This window comes from Dipodomys merriami, unplaced genomic scaffold (assembly GCF_024711535.1).
Source record: "Dipodomys merriami isolate MVZ:Mamm:240054 unplaced genomic scaffold, mDipMer1.0.p SCAF_8, whole genome shotgun sequence".
Lineage (NCBI taxonomy): Eukaryota > Metazoa > Chordata > Mammalia > Rodentia > Heteromyidae > Dipodomys > Dipodomys merriami.
In genome coordinates, this window is record NW_027206401.1 from 21,707,286 (window position 1) to 21,720,061 (window position 12,776).

Genomic DNA, 12,776 nt, shown 5'->3' on the forward strand with positions numbered 1-12,776 from the left:
CGACTTCCTTGCTCTCTAAAGTGACCCGATCACCTCAGTAGCATGATTAATTTCTACTAAGGACCTGAAATAACTTTTCCTTTATCTGCTCTGACAAGATCTCAGACCTAACAGTCAACAGACTTTCAAAGGCTGCGTTCAGGCTTGATGCACACGACTCCTCCACCTGCTAGACCCGGTGTGGTTACCAGGGTACAAGTATGAATGTTGCATTCTGTCAAGGAACCAAACCGTGCAAAGAAACGAAAAAAGAAAAGGGGCGCTGGTGTGGGGAGCGGGGTGTGGGGAGGGGTGTTGGGAAAAGGGAGGGGAGCGGGAGAGGAAGTGCCTTGCGGCCGCTACTGTGATTCTAGAAAAGGGGTTCCTATGCATTTCGCTGACCTGGTTAATAATCCTTGCCTAGCTGACGCTTGCCTTGCAAGAAATGGCTCGGATCCCGCCGCAGCCGGGTTTCTCTTCTCCCACCCTCACGCCCCCCCCCCCCCCGCCCAACACACACCCAGGCCAGGTTCAAGGCTCCCGCCCCTCCCCGCAGCCTCCCCTCCCCGCTACCTGAGAGCGGCGGGGAACCTGAGCGGCCCCGCCCCGCAAGAGCAACAGATCTTGGGTCGCAGAGCCTCTGCCGCACCTCCTCCCAGCACCCCCCATTCTCCTCTCACCCCCCCCAGTCCCCGCCTTCCCAGCTGCAGGTTTGGCTCTCAACCGAACAGGTGACCCCGGCGCTCCCAAAGGGGAAAGGTGAAACCTCTCGAAACGCCGCGCCCCAGCCCTGCGCGCGGAGGGCCCTGGGCGAGGCCTTAGGGAGCCAAAGTCCCCCCCCCTGCGCCTAAGTTGCCCCCCTCTTTTTCCCTGACACCCAGCCAAGCCGAGGTGCCGCTCCCCGCGCAGGCCGGCTGGGGTGCGCAGGCAGGGCCCGCGCCCAGGCTCTTTGCAACTTCCCGGTGACGCTCGGGGACCGGTGCCTGCCGGCTTAAAAGAGAAAAAAAAAAAGAAAAGCAATTAAGTTAGGCGCAAATTAAACACGCGATGGCGAAGCCGGAAGGTATGCTTTGCCTGCAGGACTTTTATTCCTCCCCCCCCCCGGACCCCCCGCAAGGATGGATTTTCCGAGGTCCTTCCAGTGGCCCCGCCTGGGGCCGGTGACCAAAAGGAGCGAGAGCCAGGGCCAGCTCCGGGCGTCCACGTGTGCGCACGGCGCCCGGCGCCCCCCGGGTCTTTCGCCCCCCACCCCCACCCGGGGGCAGTCTGTGGTCATGCGCCCCCGGGTGCGCTGCAGCGACCTTGGGGACTGTGGAGCTCTAGTCCTTTGCCACGGTGGGCACTGCCACCGTGCCAACCTCCACCCCACTCCCCTCCGCATCGGTCGCTCAGGGAGCCCCGGCGTGTCCAGTCCCGGAAATCCTGAGGCCGATAGAAGCTGCACGGCCAGCGAATGACAGTTCGGACGAGTCTGTCTGTCTCTCTCTTTCTCTCGTTCTGTCCCTTCAACCCATCCGTGAGGCCAACGTGCAAGAGGGAATGTCTCCCACCGTGGCGGCCGGCCTTGCAAGTGCGGTGACATGTGCAACGCGGGGGGAGGAGGCGCGCGCGTGCCCTCGACATTTGCAATAGACCTAAATAAAAGCCTTTCACACGATCAGGACTGGGATCTTCCAAACCAGGGCTGCGAACAACTTGCAAACCCGTTCCATCCCTCCCTAAAATCGTCTCCGCAGCCGCCTGTCAGCTGACACTCCTCCTGCCATCCATAAAGAATGAATGAAATTTAAATGAACTACCTGCAGCTACGAAACAAACCTAGCCTTTTGCCTCTATCTGCCATATGCTCTGCAATCTCAAGTCCAAACACATCTCAATGCATCTAGCAATTAGGCTGCGACTCCCTCGCTGGCACCCGGGGCATCAAGCCAGGCACCTGGTGAGTTCCCCCAGGGCTACGGGCACCGCCGCTCTGTCCCGCGCCGGAACGTGTTCTTCCCTCCCCCCAAGCCTTAAAGAGAAATGTATCCCCCCCTCCCGCCCCGCTCTGCCAGGTCCGGACCGTCCCGCACACTTTTCCATTCATCCGTCTCCCCAGCGCCCCAGGCAGAGGCTGACAGCCCCGCAGAAGGTCTGGGAATGAATTCCCACCTGCTCCCAGGCCCTGAGCTCCCCGCGCGCGCCCCCTCCCTAGACCGCCCGCCCCGGCTCCCCGTTACCTGTGCCGGGGTCTCCTGGCCATGGCGCGGCGGGCGCGAAGCTCCGCCGAGAGCGGTGGGGACCCAACCGGCCGCCGCCACCCGCTGCCCACCGCCTCGCGGGCGTCTCTTCCCGGCTGCGCAGCGGGCGCTCGGCACGGCCGGGGCGAAGTTTCTCAGGAGAAAGAGGAGGAGGAGGAGGAGGTCCCGGAGGAGGAGGAGAAGGAGGAGGAGGAGGAAACAGGTTGATATTAAAGTGTAAACTCTGTAAACAGAGATGCCATCAAACAAAGAGCTTTGGACACTCCCCCTCCCGCCAAATCTGGCGCCCCTGCAGTGCGCACGCGCCCTGCCCGCCGCCTCCGCGGTCGCCCTGGCTGCAGCCCGCGGGGCGGCCCGGCCGGCGCGGCCGCGGCTCCCATTCGTCTCCCGCGCCCTGGCGTTGAGTCTGGCGCGCCGCGAGGCCCGGACGGCGCGCGGGCGGAGAGCCCGGACCTGGGAGGGGGTGGCCGAGGGGGGCCCGCAGTGGCGGCGCCTTTTCCTGCGCAAACCCCGCTCCCGGATCGTGGTGGCGCCGGTCCGCGCCAAGTCTCCCCGCTGCCGCCGCCTCTGCGCCCAGGCAGCGGCAGCACCGTCGCCCCACGCTGCCCGTCCGCGGGCGCCCGCACCCCAGCTTGCCGCGCTTTGACTCACTGTGACGGGCGGGGGGCGGGGGGGGGTCGTCCGCATTGCGGGCTGGATTTTAGGTAGGATTTTAAACATCCCCCTGGGGATAGGGAGATTGGGGCGCCGGGGCGAGAGGGTGATGGCATCGAGGACGGGGGCATACTGTTTTCCAAGGATGCTTGGATAGCACGGTGCTCACTTTCTTTTAAAAGAACATCTTTAAAGTACTTGTAAGTGACCGAGGACACCTGCGGCTGTACAGTCCCCCGCCGAGTTCTCACTCCCTTCCAGCTCAGCAACCCACCTGCCACCTTCGAATGGGTCACGTACCCTTTTCTCACCCCGCCACACACCCAGCCCCATCCACCCTGCCCCGCCCAGGCGGTGCCCCCCGCGCACCCCTGCCTCCTCCGGGCTCAGTGAGAGTACCCTGGAACACACCTGCTAAAGGGGGGAGAGAGAGAGAGAGAGAAAGAGAGAGACAGACAGACAGACAGACAGACAGACGGGGGAGAGAGAAAAGAAAGAAAGAAAGAAAGAAAGAAAGAAAGAAAGAAAGAAAGAAAGAAAGAAAGAAAGAAAGAAAGAAAGAAAGAAAGAAAGAAAGAAAGAGAAAGAAAGAGAGAGAAAGAAAGAGAGAGAAAAAAAGAGAGAAAGAAAGAGAGAAAGAAAGAAAGAGAGAAAGAAAGAAAGAGAAAGAGAAAGAAAGAAAGAAAGAATCCACAGGGTTCCAAACACCCACCCCTATGGCAGAGCTCAGGAAATCCCAGACTTGCTTGCATGCAGTTTCAAAAGTTAAAACACTTTGACCAGTTAACTATGATTATTAGTGTCATTTGAAGGCAATGTTCTTACCAGCTTACAAGTTAGCAAAAAAGAAAAAGAAAAGAAAAGAAAGAAAGAAAAAGAAAAAGAAAAAAAAGCAAATCTTGTTCATTTAACTAGGGACTCCTGAACAAGTAAGAGAGAAGGCTGAATTTATAAGGATTGGTGATTGGGGGATTTTAGGGGAGTTTTGGTTTTACTTCCGTTTGCAGAGCTGTACTATTGGGGATTTTTTTTTTTTCATTCTCTATACACATCAATTTATTCTTCCTTTAATCTTTTAGGAGTTTAAGACGTTTGCTGACTGGGTTTGTGGGTGTCCCAAGCACCCCCCCCCAGCAGTTCAAACTTAGCTCAGAAAGCGTTTTCTCACTAAAAAAAGCATGTTCTTACTAAAATGAGTCATAATTTTATTAAATGGTGAAGCATGCTAAGTTTCAAGACTTTATCTGCTGTTTGAAACTTTGTTTCTTAAAAATTGTTACTTTGTTTCAATTTTTATCAAAACAAGTTGGTTACTCCTAGGATTTTGACATTCCTTTCTTCATGAGAAAAAGATTGTGAGATATTTCTGTTCACAATGCTGTAAGAGTGGTCATTTGTAAGATCATATATTTTTAAAGCCAATGCTTATTTCTAGGTTGTATAATAAAGTTTCTTTACATGAAAAGGAAACCAGAATTTGACATTTTATCTATAAGCACCTAGGAATTATCCCTAAAAAAATTGCATCTGACTTGGTATAGCTAATAGGCACGACTCCTAATTACTGAGCTTCTTGGATCTTCCTAAAGTAAGTCCAGAGTCTCTCTCTTAAAATAAGTATAAATAAAGCACATGAAACTTAAACTCTTGTTAATTCTTAAACTCTTGTTAAGTAGAAAGATAGCAAGTCAAAATTCCCTCTGTGCATAATTTCCCATGTAAGTTGTTTTTAGAATTCATATTATTATTTGTCAGACATTTTGTAGTACAGCTTTACATTTTTCTTCATACATGTGAAAATAAATAGTGGGGACAGATATAATCCATAAGAACGACACATACCATGAGTTTATTAGGCTAATTTGGGATATGCTGTCATCTGATAAATATATGGAAGGAAAAACGATCAAAAGGAGTGATAAAAATTCTTGTATGGATGAGAACATATTTTCAAAGATATTACAAAATGCTCATTGTAATTATACATTTTCTTCCTCTACTTACAGTTATTGACAATGAATTTTTAGATGACAATTTTATATATTTCATTACTCTCTCTTTTTTACTTTTATATTTTTTTATTGTCAAGGTGATGTACAGAGGGGTTACATAAGTAAGCTAATACATACATTTCTTGTCCAACTTGTTACCCCTTCCCTCATTTTTCTCCTACTTTCCTTCCCCCCTCAAGCCCCTACCCCCCAAGTTGTACAGATCATTTCCAGCATATTGCCTTGTGTACATCACTATTGCATTGGTTCTTTCTCTCTTTTTGAAGATCTGCTACATTCATTTAATGGTGGCAGAGCTGGGATAGGACTAAATTCAGATGTGGCATTTTATTTGTGATGCACTAGACAGGAGGCCAGAAAGCTTTCTGACAAGGGCTATATCAGTGTTTTAGGCTGTGCTGAATATTCTTCATGTTTCTTTCCTTGTCTGTTGTCCTCCATTCTCACAAGGCTTGGGCTGGCTTGGAATCTCAATTCTCCTAGTCTCTACTTCCTGAGTAGCTATGATTACAGGAGTGACACACTGTGCCCAGCTGTAAATATCTTTTTGTGTGTGTATGCAGAACTGAGGTGTTGAACTCAGGAATCACACTTACTCAGCTTGCTTACTTAGCTGAGCCTGAATCATGCCACTGCTCCCCTCCCCTTTTTTTGTTGGTTGGCCATGGGGCTTGAACTCTGGGCCTGGGCACTGTCCCTCAGTGTTTCAGCTCAAGGCAAACACTCTACCATTTGAGCCACAGTGCCACTTCTGGTTTTCTGGTGGTTTATTGGAGATAAGAGTCTCATGGATTTTCCTGCCCGTGGTGGCTTTGAACCATGAGCCTCAGATCTCAGCCTTCTGAGTAGCTAGGATTATAGATGTGAGCCACCGGCACCCTGCTACTGCCGTCCTTTTGAAATCATTTTTAACTCAAAAGCAGTAGTAGTCTTCAGGATGTAACTGGCCAGCATTATGATCCTCCATCTTTTTTCTTTGTGTGTGTGTGTGTGTGTGTGTGTGTGTGTGTGTGTGTGTGTGTGTGTGTGTGTGTGTCGGGGGTGTGGGTACTGGGCTTGAACTCAGGGCCTAGATGCTGTCCCTTCATTTTTATGCTCATGGCTGACATTAGACATAAGAGCCTCACAGACTTTCTTGCCTGGGTTGACTTCAAACTGTGATCCTCAGATCTCAGCCTTCTAAATAGCTGAATTACACATGTAAGCCATCAGCCCCTGCTGGATCTCTAGTGTGCATCAGCATCACTGGCTATAGCAGGGAACAAAGCTTAGTCCAAGCTGATCTCTAGTGACTGTGATGCAGTAGGTCTACAGTGGAGCCCAAGAATCTGTATCTTAACATATAATCAATTGGCCTTCATGGAAGAAGACGCTAGACCACTTGATTATCTAAGCTGTTTGAATATCTTTTGATCATTGCCAGCTTTCTTCCATGGCCTTTCTCTCCCTCTTTCCCTTTTACCTCTCATGGACTAAGGATTTGGGTTCTGTAAAACTCAAAATTATTCAACTCCATGGGAAGGTGGTCTAGGGATCAGAAGAATGTGCCAGTCTCTTCTTCCTTTACTGTTAACCTTCAGCTTTAGATCTGAAACTTGAAGCACAAAAATAACTAGCTGATTATGATGATGCCATTCCCCCTCCCCAAAGCAAGCATTTCTTTTACTCGAAACATTGGGGAAGGTGTATAAAATATATGAATTCTAGCTTCTTAGTTTCTGAGGGTTGAGAAATCCACATCCTAAAGATGAGTATTGTCAATGGTAGTCAGCCAAACATTTAGGGGCCCCATGTCTCTATACCTACCTTTTCTGCCTCTCTATCCCAGTTTGGCTCAGGACATTAAGAGGGGAATAATTACAGTAAACACCAAATGGTTAAAGTACAGAAAATTCTTGGTCATTTTAGCTAATGAAGAACAGCTGTACCATCTACAATTGAAATTCATAGGCTTGGAATTAAGCTTCTTGTTAACTCCCTATAAACCTTTCCAACATGGCAATACAGAAGTCTTGTCTTTGTGTGGTATATTTCATAGAACCGTGGAACATTTTGTTTATTTCTGCTCTGCAGATTCTTACTAACTTACATATTTCTGTGACCTGAAAACTAGCTTGCATCTTTTCATTGGAACTGAGTTTTAAATTAAAAGTATGAATCATTCCAGGAAGAGATCGGAAGAACATTCTAGGGAAAAGAGAACATGTTAGGAAAAGTACACAACTGGGAATCATAGAGTCTGTTTCAAGCATAGGGAAGATGGGCAAAACATGCATCCAAAAGCAGGTGCTGGTGTGTCATGCCTGTAATCCTAGCTACTCAGGATGCTGGTAACTGAGGATCTTAATCTGAAGCCAGCCCCAGCAAGAAAGTTCCATCAGACTCTTATCTCCAATTAGCCACCAAGAAGCTAAAGTGGAGTTATGGCCCAAGTGGTAGAGTGCCAGCCTTGAGCAAAAAAAGCTAAGGGAAAGCACTTAGGCCTTGAGTTCAAGCCCCAGTACTGGTAGAAATAAACAACAACAAAAGAAAAAAGTAAAAAAGAAAAAGAAAGAAAGAAAGAAAGAAAGAAAGAAAGAAAGAAAGAAAGAAAGAAAGAAAGAAAGAAAGAAAGAAAGAAAGAAAGGGAAGAAAGAAAGAAAAGAAAGAAAGAAAGCATCCAAGGCTAGATTGAAGGAAACTATATTATCAGAACCATTCATTCAGGATGTATCTAGCAGTACCGTCAGATAGATTGCTTGCTGTGGGCAAAGAGACTGAAAGGGAAGAAACCAATTGATTGATCGGGATCAGGGCAATGTACCACTGGCACCACCAAATCAAATAAGCAAAGAGATTGCAAATAACAATGCTGATACTAGGAACCATGCAATCTGGCCTATTCTGCCCTGTCCTGTCCTGTCTTGTCTCATCTTGTCCTGTCCTGTTTCATTCTGTGTAGTTCTGTTCAGTCCCATTCCAGCCCATTTCATCCCCTGGCTCAGCTTCAGTTTTATTTTATTTGTTATTCTATTCTATTTTGTTCTATTCTCTCTCTTCCTCCTGAGGAGTCCTCAATATTTTGGTGTCCTGTTTATAGGTTATAGTCCTGTTAAATTGCTGTCTGCAAAACATTACTTCAGAGGATGAAGTTCTTTCCTTGCTCCTTTAGCAAATCTTTATGGTATTTTCCTCCAAGTGGTCTTACAGGTACGTGTGTGTGTGTGTGTGTGTGTGTTTTCTTGTACCAATATGAAATCTCCAAGCTCTCTTTTCAAAGCTTTGGGAGGATATCCTTGGTACCAGTTGACAGATGTAATTTCTCTCCTACCTATCACCATAATTGGTTTTAGTCAGCTTCCCCTCTTCCGCTATAAGCCCTCCCCCCCCCACATTTGGTATAAATATAAAGAAGCAGCACCTCTCAGTCAGCTAACAAAATGCAAGCTTTTGCTAGAAACTCAATAGAAACAACAACAACAGCAAAAAAATTATGAATAATGTTCAAATGATAGCAGGTAAGGGCTTATTGGAACAGCAAAAGTGACAAGATAGCTAAGGTTCCAGGCAGAACACAACATCCGGAGTCTTATAGTCTACATTTTAAAGCCCTAGAGAAGGTGAGATGAACTTTAAAGATGCCTCTAGTCATTAACATTGTCTTCTCTCAAAACACATAGGTCTCCATTTCACCTTTCTGTACCTCACCATGTTCCCATAGCTCCTTATCAACCATAAGCACATGTAGAGTGTTTACTCAGGGGCAGACTCTGTGCTAGGCCTGGGCCTGTGGAAAGAAAAAGAAAATCAGGCCTTTTGCTAGATCATTCTTGCACACACATGGCCTTTTTCCATCCTTATGTCACCACCTTCTTCTAAGTTATCATTATTTTGCCTTGAACTACCATAACAGCCCCCTAATTAATTTTCCACCCTATGGCCTCTTTCTCCCCCAACCAGACCACATGCCCCCGTTCTATGAATCTCATTATAACTACTTTTGGCAGTTTAGTCATCTGTGTAAAGACACACAACTGGCTCCCTAATGTTGACAAGATAAGATCTGAACTCCTTCACTTGGCATTCCCTGTCTGGAGGTTTGCTCTGGCCTCTGTGCCTACACAACCTTCCCCTCAGGGTGGTAGTAGTTAATAACTGGGATGGTGCATACACCAACCAATCAGAAAAAGTTGTGGCTTTGGACAACCTGGAAAAGCTCCTCTGGGGACAATGGCTCAATGCCATTTTGCCTACAACCAACATATCTTCCTACCTTCACTCTTACTGAGCCCACTTCACTGCTTTCTCCCCCCAAATATCATTGGTAATCTCAGGCCTTGGCTTTCACCATGCCTTCAGCCTGCAATGCCTTCCTTCCTCCTCTCTGCTCTGTGAGTTCCAGTCATCTAGTAGATCCCTTAGAGCCTGGTCTTGTTTCTGAAGCCTTCCTGGACTTCTCCAGTCCACAATCATTCCCCTTTTCTCCCTGGGAGTTCCCTTAATGCCTGCCTGCCTTGACTCATCTTCAGCACACAGCTCCATTGCTTACTTTGGCAACTTGTTTATGTATCTGTCCGTCCATTTATTTTTATTTTTTAAAATAAATGTGCCTTATCTATCTCATCTGGGGTCTCAACTGCAAATAGGAATGGAGAACTCATCTTATTTTTACCTGTGTGCTTAATGCCTGGAACAGTCTTGAGCAGAAATATGCACATCAGTGCTCCCTAGGCTGTTTGACAATTGACAAGAAACTGGTTGGAGCTGTTTGCTTATTTGCCTATTTTAAATATACTTAGTAATGCCTTAGACTTTACTGTAAAGCTTGTAGTGTATTACTTCATTTAATCCTGTCTTTCCATCTATGTACTTTTTTCTGCCCCCACTCCTGCCCCTCCCCCCCCCCTTCTTTTTTGTTTTTGGCATTGCTAGGGCTTGTACGCAGGGCCTTAGTCTGCTCTGCCTCAGCTCACCATTCCAAGTTATTACTTTCCCAACACTCAGATGAGATGACTAAAGGATGAGAGAACTGAATGCATTTCCCTGGCCATCCAGAAGAAAAATGGCAGAGCTGGAGTGTAGACTCAGGATTTTGACTCCAAATTCAGAGCTCTTTCTACTACTCTGTTTTAGCCTCCAAATGTGCTTCTAGGTTCCTTGTAATTTTTCAGAAATTATGGGACCCTGGATGAATTCAGTCCTCTTCTCAACTAAAGGCTGATAGTTCGCAGATTTACAATTTTGATGTTGGTGGCACTTTACTTTTAAAATTGGTATAGGTTGCTATCTTTTTGGTGATGTGACTATTTCCTTTTAAAGCATGTTGTTTCATATTTTTCTGAATTTATCTCTATAATTACATATTTGTCTCCATTTATTCTAGCTAATATTTAATATTGAGTTTACCTAAAAACAATATTGGATTTACTTCCCAAAGATGTTTTAGTCTTCGTGAAAACTATTTGGTAAATTGGCATCTTTTCTAATCACCAGCATGTCCTAATTTCTCCTCTTCCTCTTTCTTCTCTTAAAGCTGAATCCAGAGTCTAAAAACAAAGTTGTTTTTTACTCAAACAGAACAAGAAGAAGGGAATAGCTTTGAAGGAATGATATCTATTTTTAGTCCTTCACATAAAGTAAGTTATGCAGTATAAAAGTGAACCATGTTAGGATTAAATACACCATTATTTTACTCTTGGCCGTTAAATTTATTCCAGAAATATAAAAATTCAAGAATCTGTAAAAATAACTACTGTAAAGTTGTGACTAATGTAGAGATTATTTACTCTGATTAACTTTTTAGTGATATAAAAATGACTAATAAAATATCAGTTTTAAAATTATCTTGATTTTTTAAAAATATTTATGTTAAACTAACCATTTTTATAGTTTATAATGAAAATCATCTCTAACAAGACTGCACCAAAGTAATTTTTATGGTATTGGGGTTTGAACTCAGGGCCTAGACACTGTCCCCAAGCTCTTGTGCTCAAGATTAGCACTGTATACATTGAGCCATAGCTCCACTTCCAGCTCTTCAGTGGTTAATTTAATATAAAACTCTCATAAGCCAGGTGCCAGTGGCTCAAGCCTGTAATCCTAGCTACTTAGGAGGCTGAGATCTGAGGATTGTGGTTCAAAGCCAGCCCAGGTAGGAAAGTCAGTGAGACTCTTATCTCCAATTAACCACCAGAAAACCAGAAGTGGTACTGTGGCTCAAGTGGTAGAGCTGAAGAGCTGAGGGACAGTGCCCAGGCCCAGAGTTCAAGCCCCATGATTGTTGAGAGAGAGAGACAGAGACAGAGACAGAGACAGAGAGACAGAGAGAGACAGAGACAGAGAGACAGAGAGACAGACAGAGACAGACAGAGAGAGACAGACAGACAGAGACAGTGACAGAGACAGAGATAAAGACAGACAGACAGACAGAGACTCTGATAGACTCTCTTTCCAGGCCTGGCTTCAAATCAGAATCCCTGGATTTCAGCCTTCTGCAAAGCAACAGGATGCTTGGAATTAAAATTTAGACCAAGTTCCATGCTTTAGCTCCTAGTGGAGCTTGAGTAAGCTCATGCACTCCATTTTAGTTCAGAGCCTGACAGAGCAACTTGGCCATGGAAAGACAATAGTCTCTTTTAAAATGTCAGGTATATGGATGCTGTCATATAAAAGTTCTAAATCATTAATTAATTTATAATTGGAAAATAATAATTGTACTTATTATAGGGCATAGTGTGATGTTTTGACTCATGCATAAAAGTTTTAATTTATTTTAGTTTAGATTACATAGCTTTTTGTGAAAATCATTTGGTGTCTTATAATTTAACAGGAGTCGATGATATACCTTCATGGAATATTAAAGAACAAGATATATGCAAAATACTTGCAGAAAGATGAATTTTATTTTTTCTTTACTTTTCTTATTCCTCCGTCCCTTCTTCTTTTCCTCTTTTCCTTCCTTTCTCCTTCCCTCCCTCCCTCCTCCTCCTATTCCTTCTTCTTCTTCTTTGAGATACAGTCTTGTATTTAGCCTCAAACTCAAGATCTTCCTGCCCAGGTCACCCAAGTGTTGGGATTAAAGCAATGGACCACAACTACATTTTTCTTACTAATTTGGCATGTATGTAGATATTTGAAATAGGTGTTACTAGTGTTAAAATTATGAAAAACAATTTCACCGTAATGAGCTTAAAGGTACCTTTCAGTATAGGAAAACCAGAATTTTCATGATGATAATGTTGATTAGATCCCCAAAGCATTTCCCAGTAAATAGATTTCTTTGAAAATTTCACATGAGAACAGATTTTGTAAATGTAAAACTGGATGCAGTTTCTGCAGACCTATAGTCAATCTTTGCTGTGTTTTGGCTTAAATGGTTCTTTTTGAAGTCTATCTATAGGGTTTTTTTTTTTCTGCCTAAATGACTCACTGAAAAGAAGATACCAAGTAAAGTTTTGAAATTACAGCAGAATGGGTTGTTGATATTCTCTCTCAATAAATGGTATTACCATTTTTACAGCTGTACAAAAGTCTGAAACTTAGATCACATTAAACAATTCCCACTCCCAACATTCAACCAAGCCCAAGTCTTCCTAAGTTCCTTTCTTTAAACTTTATTCATTAGCTCTCCCTCCTCTCTTAGTTTTAATCCCTATCTACCAACTTACTTCAGTCCCTGCATGTACCAGCTCTCCAATGCTAGGCTAGCCCCGTGAAGTCTATCTCTTCACAGTTTTAAAAATAAGGATTTATTTCAGGTAATTTCCTAAAGCAAGACTTTATGGCCCTCTGAGAATGGTAATTATTGGCCGCTCTGGCTGTGATTCCTGTCTAGAGCTATAGGAATGATTGGTAATGACTAGGCCCACACTCATTAAAGAAAACAACTGGGCTTTAGTAGTGTTATAATCAG

At 45.1% G+C, this 12,776-nt stretch overlaps 1 protein-coding gene across 2 annotated transcripts in view; it reads right to left on the bottom strand.

The window, feature by feature from the left end:
* Positions 1 to 2,406, bottom strand: part of Myb (MYB proto-oncogene, transcription factor) — a 34,658-nt gene extending 32,252 nt beyond the window's left edge. For both annotated transcript variants that reach the window (XM_070010163.1, XM_070010164.1), the window contains exon 1: positions 2,199 to 2,406. In XM_070010163.1, coding sequence (XP_069866264.1) covers positions 2,199 to 2,221 — 23 coding nt within the window. In that variant the 5' untranslated portion in view covers positions 2,222 to 2,406. The remainder of the gene's footprint in view (positions 1 to 2,198) is intronic.
* Between the last annotated feature and the right edge of the window lie 10,370 nt (positions 2,407 to 12,776).